General features: G+C 38.9%; 1 protein-coding gene across 2 annotated transcripts in view; it reads left to right on the top strand.

Moving 5' to 3' along the window:
• Positions 1-13670, top strand: part of AP2A2 (adaptor related protein complex 2 subunit alpha 2) — a 61851-nt gene that overhangs the window by 30991 nt on the left and 17190 nt on the right. The window contains exons 7-14 of one of the 2 annotated variants that reach the window (XM_007429563.3): positions 1421-1529; positions 3461-3611; positions 5839-6007; positions 7581-7718; positions 8389-8571; positions 10392-10489; positions 11110-11341; positions 13240-13413. In XM_007429563.3, coding sequence (XP_007429625.1) covers positions 1421-1529; positions 3461-3611; positions 5839-6007; positions 7581-7718; positions 8389-8571; positions 10392-10489; positions 11110-11341; positions 13240-13413 — 1254 coding nt within the window. The remainder of the gene's footprint in view (positions 1-1420; positions 1530-3460; positions 3612-5838; positions 6008-7580; positions 7719-8388; positions 8572-10391; positions 10490-11109; positions 11342-13239; positions 13414-13670) is intronic. The other variant, XM_007429564.3, reaches the window with a different exon arrangement.

The following is a 13670-nucleotide window of genomic DNA, read 5'->3' as shown; positions in this document are numbered from 1 at the left end:
ATGATATGTGGTCTCTGAGGCTTCTTATATTTGCTGGAATTTGCTGGAATTTGCTGTTTAAGGGTTCACATAAACGCTGCAGGGTGAGTGCATATGCATATTTGTGTGCCAAGATGTTAAGTGCAGGACCAACCCATGCAACTCTGCACCCGTTACATGTGATGCTCTTATACCCTGTTCAGATACAACAGCAAAATGTCTGATCATGGTTCAGCAAACTGGGTTCTCTTTGTTTTCTTTTTTGTTTGATAAGCCTCTTCAGCATCCCAGCTTGCTTTTCCCTTTTTTCTCTCATCAAGCTTTGTTTAAAACAAGCACTTTCTATCCATGGTTATTCTGTTCTTTTTTTTCCCTGACAAATCTCATGGACAATATTTTCTCCCACCCATCTGCTAAAAAAATGATATAATTGTGAATTCGGCAAGCAGTAAGTATTAAAGATTCATTCAGATACTGTATAGTGGTTTGATACAACTAAGTACATGTAGGCTTCTTGTTTAAACTTTTTCCATTCCATATTTTTTCCAACTCTTCAAAATTGTGCACAACTCTGTCTGCCCCGTCAAGTTTCCTGTCCTCTACCTTTTGACAGTGCTCCTATCCTGACTGGTGCATTTTCATATTCATAAGACAGGGGGAAAAAAAACTTTTTAAAGTTACTCCAGCAAACCTGTCTCCCCCAGAAGCTGTTTTAGGTGTTTTCTGAGTGGTGATGGGGAGTCTTTCCCTTCCTGCTTTGGGTGATGGGTCCAGCCTCAGTTTTGACACAAGCAGTTGCTGAGTATCTGTCTTCCATTAGCTCATCAGTTTCCTTTCTAGAAAAATTATTGGACCTCAAAGGAAGAGGCAAAAGTGTACACTTTTAGAGCCAGTTTGGTGTAGTGGTGAAGGTGCTGGCCTAGAAACCAGGAGATGGTGAGTTCTAGTCCTCCTTTAGGTGTGAAATTTGGCTGGGTGACTTTGGGCCAGCCACTCTCTCTCAGCCCAAGCCACCTCACACCACCTTGAATTGTACAAACTTGAGTTGTACAAAATAAAGGTGGCATATAACAACAACAACAGTAAGAATAAGATTATATCAAGTATCAATTGTGCATTTGTTTGCATCTTCCAGTCTGTTGTTGTATTGGTACGCGTATTGGTACATGTGTTGGGTAAACTAGTAGTGACTTATGTTAAAAATATTTATTATTCTACATCTATAGCTTATTTTTGCCTCATGTTTGCTCTAAGAAGCTACTTGAATGTTTATGAACTTCTGACACATCCTCCACTTGGTCTGTGCTCAAGCTTCTGTGTGTTATCTTCTTGATTTTTCTTCCCCTGTTCTTAGACTTCATTAAAATTCAGAATCTGCACTGTGCATTTCCTAAACTTGACAAAATGTCACCAGAAAGTAGCAGAAATATTTTCCTTTCAGATTGTGACCTCAGCATCCACTGATCTCCAAGATTATACTTACTACTTTGTCCCTGCTCCATGGTTGTCTGTGAAACTTCTGAGATTGTTGCAGTGCTATCCTCCACCAGGTAAAGTAATGAAAATATCCTAGTCTCACCCTTCCTTTAATTAGCAAAGAACAGCGAATAGCATTAGAAGCGTATGTATTTGATCATAGAGACTACAGTGTATTGGAAATTAGAATAGCTACGTGCGTGCCCACAGGTGCTCCAACCCCCCTTTTTCCCTTTGAATCCAAAGTGCTATACAGTGATGGATGCCATTTTTTTGAATAAATACAACCGGCTGAACAAGCATACCTGGTTCTCATTATTTTGGAACAAATACAGCTGGCTGAACAAACATACCCAACTTCTTTAATAGAACGCTGCTGGGCTTTTTCCGTGGTCTGGTGCCATTTGACTATTTTAAATAAGTTATTTCAACAATGGCATAGATGAAATCCTTACAAATGTACAGGCGGCAGAGAGCTGAGAGAGATAGCTGACAACATAAAAGGCAGAATAAGGATTAAAAGTACGTTAGGATTCTGGGCCAAAGCTGCAAGAAGCAATTCAGGAAATATTCAGCAAACAAGTGCAGATTGGAAGAGATCTGGCCTGGTAGCAGGAAAAGATGTCCTGGTTAATCTCAAGTGATGTATGAGTTGCCAGTGTGATGCCACTGCTAAAATGCAATTGTGAGATATGTTATCAGAAGCATAGTTTCCAGAACTTGAAACAAAAGTTACATTATATTCTGTGTTCATCTGGTTGCTTCTAGAATATCATTCTGGACATTGTGTTTAATCATTGTGTACAAATTGGAGCAATGCAAAAGGAGAGAGAGTGATATGGTGAGGAATTTGTCTAACTGTCCAGTGAGAAGCATCTGGATATATTTAACTTTGAGATCTTAAGATGAACGAGAGATGCAATTAGAGTTTTCAGATAACTGGAGTTTGTCATTTAGAAGAAGCAGATGCACCCAAGCATAATGTTAGGTTAGAAATTGCAGGAAAACAGATTTCAGTTGAATTTCAGGAATGAATGAATGAATGAATGAATGAATGAATGAATGAATGAATGAATGAATGAATGACTATATGTATGTATGTATGTATGTATGTATGTATGTATGTATGTATATATGTATGCATATATATATATATATATATATATATATATATATATATATATATTTCTTGTGACATCAATATAAGCTGTCTTGGATAGTAACCAAGGAATATCCTTGGAAATGCTTACATAGAGACTGGATGGCCGTATGTCATAGGTGCTATATTTGCTGCTTGTGTTGAAGAGGTCTCTTCCAGATAACATCTGGAATAACATCTGCAAGTACAGTATAACATTCTTGAGTTCTCTATATGCATCTTGGTCATGTGGGACCTAAGGCCAAGACTTAGAACAATTTGAAAATGAATGTCCTCTTATCACATCAAAACATGATTGACTGGGAATTGTTCTCCTGCATTGAATTCAGCTCACTTACTTGTCTCCAATATTATCAAATAGTCTGAAGTCACTCAGCTATAATATAGACAGAAATTGTGACTGTTGATTAGCTTGTTAAGCAAGGATGGATTTCTTAGCATTCCAGAATCCTTACTCAATGTTTGCCTGATCCTAGAAAGCAGATTGAAGAGAATCAGTCTATTCTCCACTCTGTTTTGACAAGCTCTGAGGAGCATTATGCTGTAGGAAAATATTCTGTGGAATTTTTGGTTTATTTCAATACTGTCACAAACATGAGTATTGCATGAAAGCTGCTATTGTTTTTCCCCTCTAAAATGTAACTTTCTCCACTTTTCACATACTTATGATCAAAATGTATTTGATGCTGTGTATTGTATTGAAGCTAACCACTGCCAAGATCAGAAATCATTAGGTTCTCCATAGAAATAGCACTGAGCTCTTCAATGAGACAATTAAAAGGCATATTGTAGTAATATAATCTTACATTGTTCAGCGACTTTGCCTAATTATTTTCTTTCTCCCAGAAGACCCTTCTGTACGAGGTCGTCTCACAGAGTGTCTGGAAACTATTCTTAACAAAGCTCAAGAACCTCCAAAATCGAAGAAAGTACAGCATTCAAATGCAAAGAATGCTGTACTGTTTGAGGCAATTAGTTTAATTATCCACCATGACAGGTAAGCTTTGGGGGGGGGAATGTTCTTTGAAAACAGGCACACCATTTTAAGATGGCACTGAAATGTCTAATTGTATGTCACTTAAAAGACATGGTCAATGGCAATTTCCAACTTGAGTCTTACCAAATTTGGAGAATTAGGAGCTGTTCAAACAACAACTTAAGTTATTCTAAGTTTAAGCCACCAGGATCATGCTAGGAGACACTGTAACCTGCAACAAGTCACAGCCAGCTGGTCTTTCTCCCACTCTGCTGTGGTACCTGGGTTTGTATTTTGTCTTTTTTTAAAACCCAAAAAACAAATGAAGCAAACATATAGGATATAGGGAGGTTACTCTTTCCCTGAGTCCTTTGTTTTATTTTTAAAAATGAGCTCTCTGCAATGCCCGAAACAAAGAAAGAGAGAGAGAGAGAGAGAGAGAGAGAGAATAGCTGGTATACAGGAGTGGCTCGGTTGGCAGCTATTCCTGCACCATTCTTTGTTTTCTTGGAGGATTTACTGGTTGCTTAATCATGGAGCCACATGTCAGCTCAGATAAGTTACGGTTTCAGATGGTCTCTGCCTTAACCACAATCTGAAATTATTTCCTGGTTCACACATAATGCTAAGCGAAAACACAGTTTGTCTAGTACGTTGTGTGAATCAGGTGCAGCCTGTGTGGGGAGATAGGAAAGAGATGTTTTAAGCAGACTTTTTTTCCTATTGAGATTATATTCCATTTCAGAATTCTGCTTAAAAGAATGATTTGAAAATGATTGTCAGTCACACCTATTCACAAGTGACTGCATTCATTCTGCATCTCAGTCTTAGCTTTGCTCTGTGCCTTGTAATGACTAATGACAATCTTGACCTCAAATGCTTTCCCTTGAGAGGACATACATTTTTGAACTTGGCCAATAATTATCCTTTTGCTTACCTTATTTATTATTAATGCATTTTCATTGATAAAAGCAGTCCCAAAATAGGGGAGACTTTGGCGATGCTGGAATAGTCTAATAAGAACAAATGTAATCTTATGAAAAATCACAAGAATCTGTTAAGTTGCTTTTCTTGGATAAAATCAGTACAAGACAATACAAGTGGCTCTCACCCAGTTTCATGATCCATGGTTTCGTTTTTCTGTGGTTGCTAAGTAGAGACCATAACTGGTAAAGATTTTTGTGTAGCTACAGGTTTTAACTTGTTTTTTTGTTGCTTTATGGATGTACAAAATGGCAGATGGGCTTTTGTGCATGTGTAAAGAACATTTTTAAAGATCCTTTTATCCAAAGACTTGGTATGCATAGTTGTAGGATGAAACCAAATCTTGATGAAGAACAAAGGCCATCAGTACAGGTAGTCCTTGCTTAATGACCGTTTGAAGTTATGACGGTGCTGAAAAGTGACTTGCGAGTGATGCCTGAAGTTACAACAGTTGCAGTGTCCCATGGTCACATGATCACCTTTTGCGATCTTCCTAGCCGGCTTCTGACAAGCAAAATCAATGGGAACTCTGTGATGCATTTAATGACCATGTGATTTGCTTAATAACCAGGTGATTCACTTAACCGCAGTGATTTGCTTAATGACCACCGCAAAAAGAGGTTATAAAATCGTGTTCGGTCACGTGATGATTTGCTTAATGACCGCATTGCTTAGCAACCTAAATTCTGATCCTAATTGTGGTCATTAAGCAAGGACTACCTGTATATACCTGCTGGCAATTGCACGATATTATCTTGTCCTAGTTCTTACATTGTGGAGGTTGCTGCTCACCCATGGTTAATTCCCATGTTTGTAGTATTATGTGATCTCATGGGAATGTCAGATGTTATTTCTTAAATCTAAGAATGATCAGACTGGGAGTAGGATAACACCCTTCAAATGCCAATAACCATACTGATGAGCTCATCCATATCACCAAAACTTTTTATTTTGATGAAATAGCATGGAGGGGAAATATGCCATCACTAGAACATCAGGATTATACCTGATTCACTGTGTTACCGCAACATGCAAGCTCTTGCCCCTTATGAAATTCTGTTAAAATGGTATGGATAAAGCTTCCTGCTTTTAAAATGGAATTGTAATTATTCTATCTCTGTTACTTACTAACTTCCAGAAGGTATTAGCTGCACTTTTAATGGTAGCGAAGGTACCTTATAATACTCACTCTCATTAATGCTCTTTAGTATACTCGTGCTACTGATTGTTATGGTTTGTTATCTTTTTACACTCTTCTGCCTAGTGAGCCAAACCTGCTTGTTCGTGCCTGTAATCAGCTAGGCCAATTTTTGCAGCACCGGGAAACTAATCTTCGTTACTTAGCATTGGAAAGCATGTGCACGCTTGCCAGCTCTGAATTTTCACACGAGGCTGTGAAAACACACATAGAAACAGTTATCAATGCATTGAAGGTAATGTTTGGTTCTGTATATTGTCTAAACCTTGATTCTCCTGCTTAATTGTTTTTTATTGGTTGTTTCTCGCTAGTCATCCCCAAGATTTTATTCAAACATAAAAGGGTATGAAATTGTCTTTTCCTTGGAACCTCTTCAAAACATTTCATAACCCACAATAAGGTTTAGGTTTTTCCAATTAGGCTGTGCTTGAACTGTAGGCTCCATCATGTACCACTCTATCAGTGTTGTCCAAACTTGGCCACTTTAAGATGAGTGGACTTCAACTCCCAGAATTCCCCAGCCAGCCATGCTGGCTGGGGAATTCTGGGAGTTGAAGTCCACTCATCTTAAAGTAGCCAAGTTTGGACAACACTGCACTACGTCAAAATTTAGCAAGTAAAACAATGCTGTGTTGGTAGTCCTAAGAACAGCACTGATGATGCAGAAGAAGTGAAGTTTACAGTGTGGGAGTTCCCTGCTTTCTCCAAATGGGTGACTCCTGCATAATTAAAACTAGGGCTGAACTTAATCACAGATAAGACAACAGTTTTGAAAGAGGACCTTCATTCCATGGGCAATGAAACTGAGAATAGTTTGTACTCTCCATTCTTTCATCTTCCATTTTCTGCTGTGTCTCAATCCCTGTTCCTTCCTTGTCTCCTCCGTCCATAGTATCGGCCTGGTCTGGCCTTGGTATTCTGTTGCTTGAGGCAACAAGGGAAGAAGACCCCCCTCCTGCACCATGTACAAATGGCCCATTCTGAAAGTCTTCAGAACTGAGATGGAAGATGTGATGGAATGGAATTATGAAGGCCACACTCAGGGAGGCAAGCATCCTCTTTCGTCTCCAGAGGGACGAGGAAGAGATAAGAGGATGAGGCTGGCACCTCCCTGAGGAATTCACTCTGTTTTCATAGCTACTGTGGGAATGGAGTTTTCAGTCTGGGAAGATTCTTGATAGAGGTTGTAGCTAATAAACATTGCTGAACAGAACTTGCATGGTCTCCTGGAGTTCCTCGGGCTAGGCCTGACAGAATATTGTCCTTTGCTGCACCTGAAAAGATCAGTTAGCTTGGAGGATGCTGGGCAGGCTGCAAGACACCCAGCTTTGCTAGTGCTACTGTCTAAGCAACTACATTATAGAGCTGGCCCTATTACTATGTTGGTATATCCCATGTAATCCTGGAGATTTTCTAGCCAGCTCAAGAAGGATCTTTGGATAAGAAAAGATATTGGCCGTTATTCTTTCTTTCTTCCCTACTTTATTTTCTGAGGAATCTTTTTCTGCAATATATACATATTTTTAATTCATTGAATTATTTTCTACTTTATCTGTCATTGTACATGGATGGAACTTTAACTCTACTGTCGATAAAACTGCTCTTTCAGACGCTGTACATTAATAGCATTTTAACACTAAGTACTATTTAGACTTCTTGATGTCATGACAAAGTTGCCCGTTATTGATTCTGATCCAATTCTCAATATCTCAATATTCTCAGTGTGTCATAGTACACTTTCACATTTGAAGGCTATTTTCATAACTTTTTCCAAAACTTTTGTGTCATAACTCTGATGCTACTTATAGACAGAAAGAGATGTCAGTGTACGACAGAGAGCGGTGGATCTCCTGTATGCCATGTGTGACCGAAGCAACGCCCAGCAAATTGTAGCTGAAATGCTGAATTATCTGGAAACAGCGGATTATTCTATTAGAGAAGAAATTGTAAGTTTTTAAAAATGGATCTGAGCTTTCATTGTATGCTGTGCATGTGACATCACAGAGTTTTATTTTGTTCTGGTGAGCTACATGTCATATTTAAGAATTTTAAATGATTCTCCACAAATGCGTAGTTTTCACTTCTACAGTAATTTCAACGGCAACTGAAATTATTTCCAATAAGAAACTTGTTTGGGGGGCAGAAATCATTATTACCAGTTGGAGGTTTGAAATATGGTGCTCTAGCCCCTACACTAGTCAAAGGAGTAACTAGCTAACAAGTGGGCAGCTTGGGAATGGTCATAAATGGACTTTAGTGTTAGAGCAAGTATTCCTTCCTATTAAAATGAGCAGCCCTACTTCATTTTTCTTCTGAACAAAAAAGCTGGTGCCGATATTGTTTAGTTCACTCAACTGGGTATACAAACTGATCATAGTCAAATATTTTTTTTGCATTTGATTAGGATATTTGTAAAACTATGCAGTATCAGGCCCCGCTATTAGTGCAAGGAGAACTGTTAATTTGTGTTGAATTAAATGGCGATTTGCTTTTAGTAACTGATAAAATAAGATGCTTTAAAAACTGCCCTTTTCATATTTTTTCTGGATGGAGGGTAAGCACTGAAGATTGTTATCATATGGATGAAAATGCCCACGTTCCTTTTTTCCCACCCAGGTACTCAAAGTTGCAATTCTAGCTGAGAAGTATGCAGTAGACTACACCTGGTATGTGGATACCATACTGAATTTGATTCGAATTGCCGGGGACTATGTCAGTGAAGAAGTGTGGTACAGAGTAATTCAAATAGTAATTAATAGAGATGATGTGCAAGGATATGCTGCAAAGACAGTGTTTGAGGTAAGACAAGGTTATTGTTGGCAGTTTTTCCTACTGGCATCTCACTGTAATTTATAATAAAAACTAACTAGCTGTGTAATTCATGAATAAAAGCCAAGTAGTTGTGGAAACCAACTATTTTAAATGGATCTTCTAACTTTATATTTTACTTATTATATTTCTTCCTCCTTGCACTATTCTTTCAGTTGATTTTTTTTTAATTACCTTGCTCTAATACTTGTTTGTAATTTTGGTATCTTTAGTATTGTCTGTAATTTTAGTATCCACCTATGAAACATTAATAAGTAGTCTAACAGTAGTATTTCTTGATGGATGGGACAAGAGTTTTCTAGAAAAAGGAGGAATGGATTTGGTAGCTGATGGCTTATTGGTTTGTTTATTGCAGTGTGATGACTTTTGTTTGTTAAAATGTATTGTGCTTGTGTGAATGTGTAGTGCTACTAGACTATACCGGAACAAAAGGAGAGACAAGCTGATATTAGAAATTCATCCTGTCAAGAATCTTCCCTCATTTGGGGACATAGCTTCCATATTGGCCCATTATCATTTTAAAGGTTCTATTTGGCTCTAGGAACCTTAAGGAGAAGCTATGTGGCTTATTTCTCCCAGGCTCCAGTGTTAAAAACAAAATTCTTCTGGCTTGACTACCGGTCATAGAGATCTCAGCTTCACTATCCCTATCAAAAGCCAGATGGCACTTGTCAAGGTCAGCTAGTAATTACGAGTCATATACTTGTAACTGAGCCTTGTCCTGTAGGTGTGTGATAAGACCTTGTCTGGAGCTTTCAAGAAAGTTGTATGCTATTCTCAACACAGTGAAACTATTCTTATTGCAGGTAACAAGTAATCTTTCATCTGTCTAACCCCTAATGGATCATCCATTTTTTTTTGTCAAAAGGTATATTATCCCAAGGACCATCTTTTGTTAGCAGTGTGTAGGGCCAAAATAATTGGAGGGAATAGTCAGAATCAAAAGCAGGCAGGCAACTCCGTTTTCTATTTCTATCCTATTTTTTTCCTCTGTTCCTCCCAACTCAGTACATTGTTAAAAGAAGGGACAGGGTATACCCCCAGCAGCTTGAGGTGACTGTCTGCAAAGGGTTTTTAATTCTAAACTAATTGTAAAGATGTGTATATATGTATATGTATATGTATATGTATATGTATATGCATATATATATTTATATTTAAGAATGGAATTTTAACTTAAATAACTTTTTACTAACTTTCTACTAAACTTTCTACTAAAGATAAGTGAGCATTATAAAGATGTTTACTAACTGAAGTTGCTCTCCTGTGATATATCTTATAAATTATTTTATAAATTATTTTAAAAGTTTTGGCTGAAGAATAGCTAATAAACATTTAAAAACAGTGTGCAATCAATTTGGGGTGGGGGTGGGCGAATGTCTTTCCCAACTTTGCAGTTTCTTTCCTTGAACAGACTTGTTGATTTGGGCTAGAATCTTGCCCTGTGGATTAACTGCTTTTTAAAATTAATCGTAATTATTATTTCTTTTTCTGGGTCCTAATCCAAAGGCAGAATATGGATCTAAGTACAAATAAGAACACCTCTACATATTTGACTGGGGAAAAAACCCACCCGGATTACCCATAAATGGTTTTTCCTGGTTCTATAATGTTTGTGTTCCTTGTACATTTGGAGCCTAAAAGCAGTTTAACTATTTATGCCCATAATAGTCTGTATTTTTCCTTTCAACTGGCAAAACATAGCAGAAATCTCCCTCTGCATTAGATGTTATGTACCCACTTTCTGAATTGGTAATATTTTGATGGGTCCCAAATATCTCTTTCAACAGGCTCTCCAAGCACCAGCATGCCATGAAAACTTGGTCAAAGTGGGTGGCTACATCTTGGGAGAATTTGGAAACTTGATTGCTGGGGATCCAAGATCCAGGTAAAAACACTATAATAGCATCTCTAGCATAATCACACTGAGAGCCATTTCAGGCCTCATATGACTAAGGGTGTATTTGGATCTAGGTATCCCAGTTCTAGTCCAACCCCCTAATCACTATACCATTGCTGTCTCTTAAGAACTAGGATACTGATATCTCCAGCATGATAGCTGTGTAGCCAGATTTTATTCAGATTATTCCTCTCTTTAAAGCAGAGGTAGGCAGTCTATTTGGGGTAGTAGGCACATCTGCTATTTTTAGAGATTTGATTTGCAGCATGCCAGTATCCTATTTTTTAAAAAACAAAAGAATCTTTAAAAAATAAAATAAGTTTAGGATTAGAAAAAGTGTATCAAGGGAAGTGTCCACAAACACATTTGTATTCCCAGACATCAGTTTGCCTGCCCCTGGTTTGAATATTAGAACAGTATAAACCATTAGAACTGAATAATAGAACAGCAAACACTAGAAATCTAAAATGTACAGCAGTAGACATTTCATTGTTTCAAAATGTAATCTCAGGATTTTAATGCTGAACTCCTTCCCTCTCCCTCCCCATCAAACAAATCATTGTGAATTGATTGCTAACCTTGACTCTGTTTTCTTTCTCCTCTCCAAGTCCTCTCATTCAGTTCAACCTGTTACACTCAAAGTTCCATCTGTGCAGTGTCCCAACTAGAGCACTGCTTCTGTCTACTTACATCAAGTTTGTAAATTTATTTCCTGAGATAAAAACTACTGTTCAAGATGTATTACGCAGTGACAGCCAGCTAAAGAACGCTGATGTTGAGCTGCAGCAGAGAGCTGTTGAGTACTTGAGGCTCAGTACAATTGCTAGTACTGATATTTTGGTATGTATGTGTGGTTAAATATGTTTATAGTTATGAATCTTACCTCCAAAAATAGACTTCAGTTTTAATTTCTTAATGATTGTGCACTTGAGTGGTAGTTTTGGAGCTGGTTGCATATCTGTCTTCAATCGATCGCAGTGATGTCCCTAAGGCTGAACTTGGGGATGCAAATCTTAGGCCCCCATAATCCAAGGAAGCCTCCAAACACCTTAAAGATTTGGAGTCAGGGCACAGTGTAGTGTTACGCTGGCCAGCTAGTTAAAAGCTACAGCAGCAGCCCACTCTTCCTAAGTCAATGAGACACTATTTTATAGGTGCTCAGGTAGTGAAGGTATTCAAGTGCTGTCATGAAGTAAGCACTTTTATGAAGTAAGTGCTCTTAAGGGCAGTATCTGATTCCTTCAATTACCTGCTGCTTATATTTCAAATACCTTTTTCCTTTAGAATGGTGCATGGCTTCCATAGCTGCTGACCAGTTCAGCAGAGGAAATGGGTGGAAACAGTGGTAATGGTAGAGGAAGTAGAGGCAGTGAAGAGGAGGAGTTGCAGATGTACTGTACATCCTCCCACTGCTTAAAGCCAAGTGCAAGGGACTGAGCCCAGGGCTCCTTCAAACGTTATGGGGCCACTGAATAATGATTTACTTCTTTAGCCCATGTAAGGGCAGCCTGCACCTTCTTTCCCCCTCCAAGGTTTTTGGGGTAGACCACTGCAAGTGTACACACCTCCAACCCTTCTGGGTGGCAATTTGTGATTGTTCCCATTTGTAGTAGTGCCACTTTTCGGCGGCTCTTCTAGCCAGTTTCTACCTTGTCTCTACTTGTTGTTGTTGAACTATCTGTCCTCATCCATTCTCTTGCAGAGCTCAATTGCCATAGAGACTCCCAAGTGGAGAAACCAGATTGACTGGCATTCTGGCTTCCGCACTTGACAGACATGGTCTCTATGCTTGGCATGAAAAGAGCCTTTTAGGAGATCATTGGGGAGGGAGTGTTACACACGCTGCTCTCAGGTTTGGCTTATGGTCACTCACACACTCACAGCCTGTAGATGCACGGGGATCTTGCCAGCCCCCCTTGCTTTCTACCTGGGTTTTCCAGATAGGTGCGGCTGGAGCAGACAGACACACAGCCCCAGGTAGGTGCGGCTGGAGCACACAGCCCTGGCCAATAGCCGGGAAATAATTAGGGATACACACAAATCACTTCCAACCGAACACTGAGGCACAAGAGGTTCTTTGTAATACATGGAGACCCAGTGAATTTAAAGTAACAGCAAAACTTTACTGGTTGCAAGGTACATTTGCTCTTTCTCATACACACACACGCGCGCTCATCCACACTTACCCACGTCCTTCCCAACTAGGCTGCCAGGCACTAGCTAGAGGGACAGAAGCTGCCAAGTCTGGATCCAAAGGTGACTCAGACGACTCAGTGGGCGGGCTTTGGGACCCCTTTTATCCCCAAAAGTCCTTGCTGGGTTGATTTACAAGTTGATGGGATTGGGGTGAGGGTTTCCATGTGCTCAGGCCCAACTTCCTTTTTCTGGTTCAGGTCCTTTGTTTTTTCCTTAACGACTTGCTTCCTTCTTATCTACCTCCCTGAAGGGATCCCATAGATAAGTTTCCTGGCTTTTGTCCTCTCTGCTTAGTGCCTGCTTCATCTTTAGGTTATGGCAGCTTCAGCCTAGTCTCACAGGAGGAATTAGTGAACTTCTCTACTCCCTCCCAGGAAGCACAGCACAGCCCAGAGGGCTAAAAGTGGTTAATATGGCCAGCATTCAGGTGGCCTTCAGGACTTAAAAAAGAGATCTGCTCCTGACTTTAAGCTGATGTTATATGTTAAGAAGTCAAAGCATGTTTCTGATGTTTCCAAAATGTGGCGTGATTCCTTTCTAAGGCAACAGTGCTAGAAGAAATGCCTCCATTTCCAGAGAGGGAGTCCTCCATTCTAGCCAAGCTGAAGAAGAAGAAGGGTCCCAATACAGTTACCGATTTAGAAGAGACCAAAAAGGAAAGAAACTCTGATATCAATGGTAGCACTGATGCCACTCTTGTAAATGCAAGTTCAGCGGTAGGTTTACAGTACCTGTTTTTCAATCTTGCCGTTTCACAAGGGGAAGAAATAGGCACTTTGTGCAGACTTTTTTTTCTAATTTTTAATTTTTTTTAATTACACAAAGGAAAAAAAAAACATAAAAGTGCTTTAACATGAAAGTGCAAAAAATACAACACAAAGGGGAAAAAAGTTAATATATCATTATAAGAATAAACAGTTACAATTCTGTATATGCTTATCTAATACAAATATTATTCAAGAACATATATATT

The sequence above is a fragment of the Python bivittatus genome, unplaced genomic scaffold (assembly GCF_059951505.1).
Source record: "Python bivittatus isolate LINGU-HERP-01145 unplaced genomic scaffold, Pbiv_v1 ctg000480_np1212, whole genome shotgun sequence".
In the NCBI taxonomy this organism is placed as follows: Eukaryota; Metazoa; Chordata; class Lepidosauria; order Squamata; family Pythonidae; genus Python; species Python bivittatus.
Note: the sequence above shows the minus strand (reverse complement) of the source record. Positions and strands in the feature narration are given on the sequence as shown.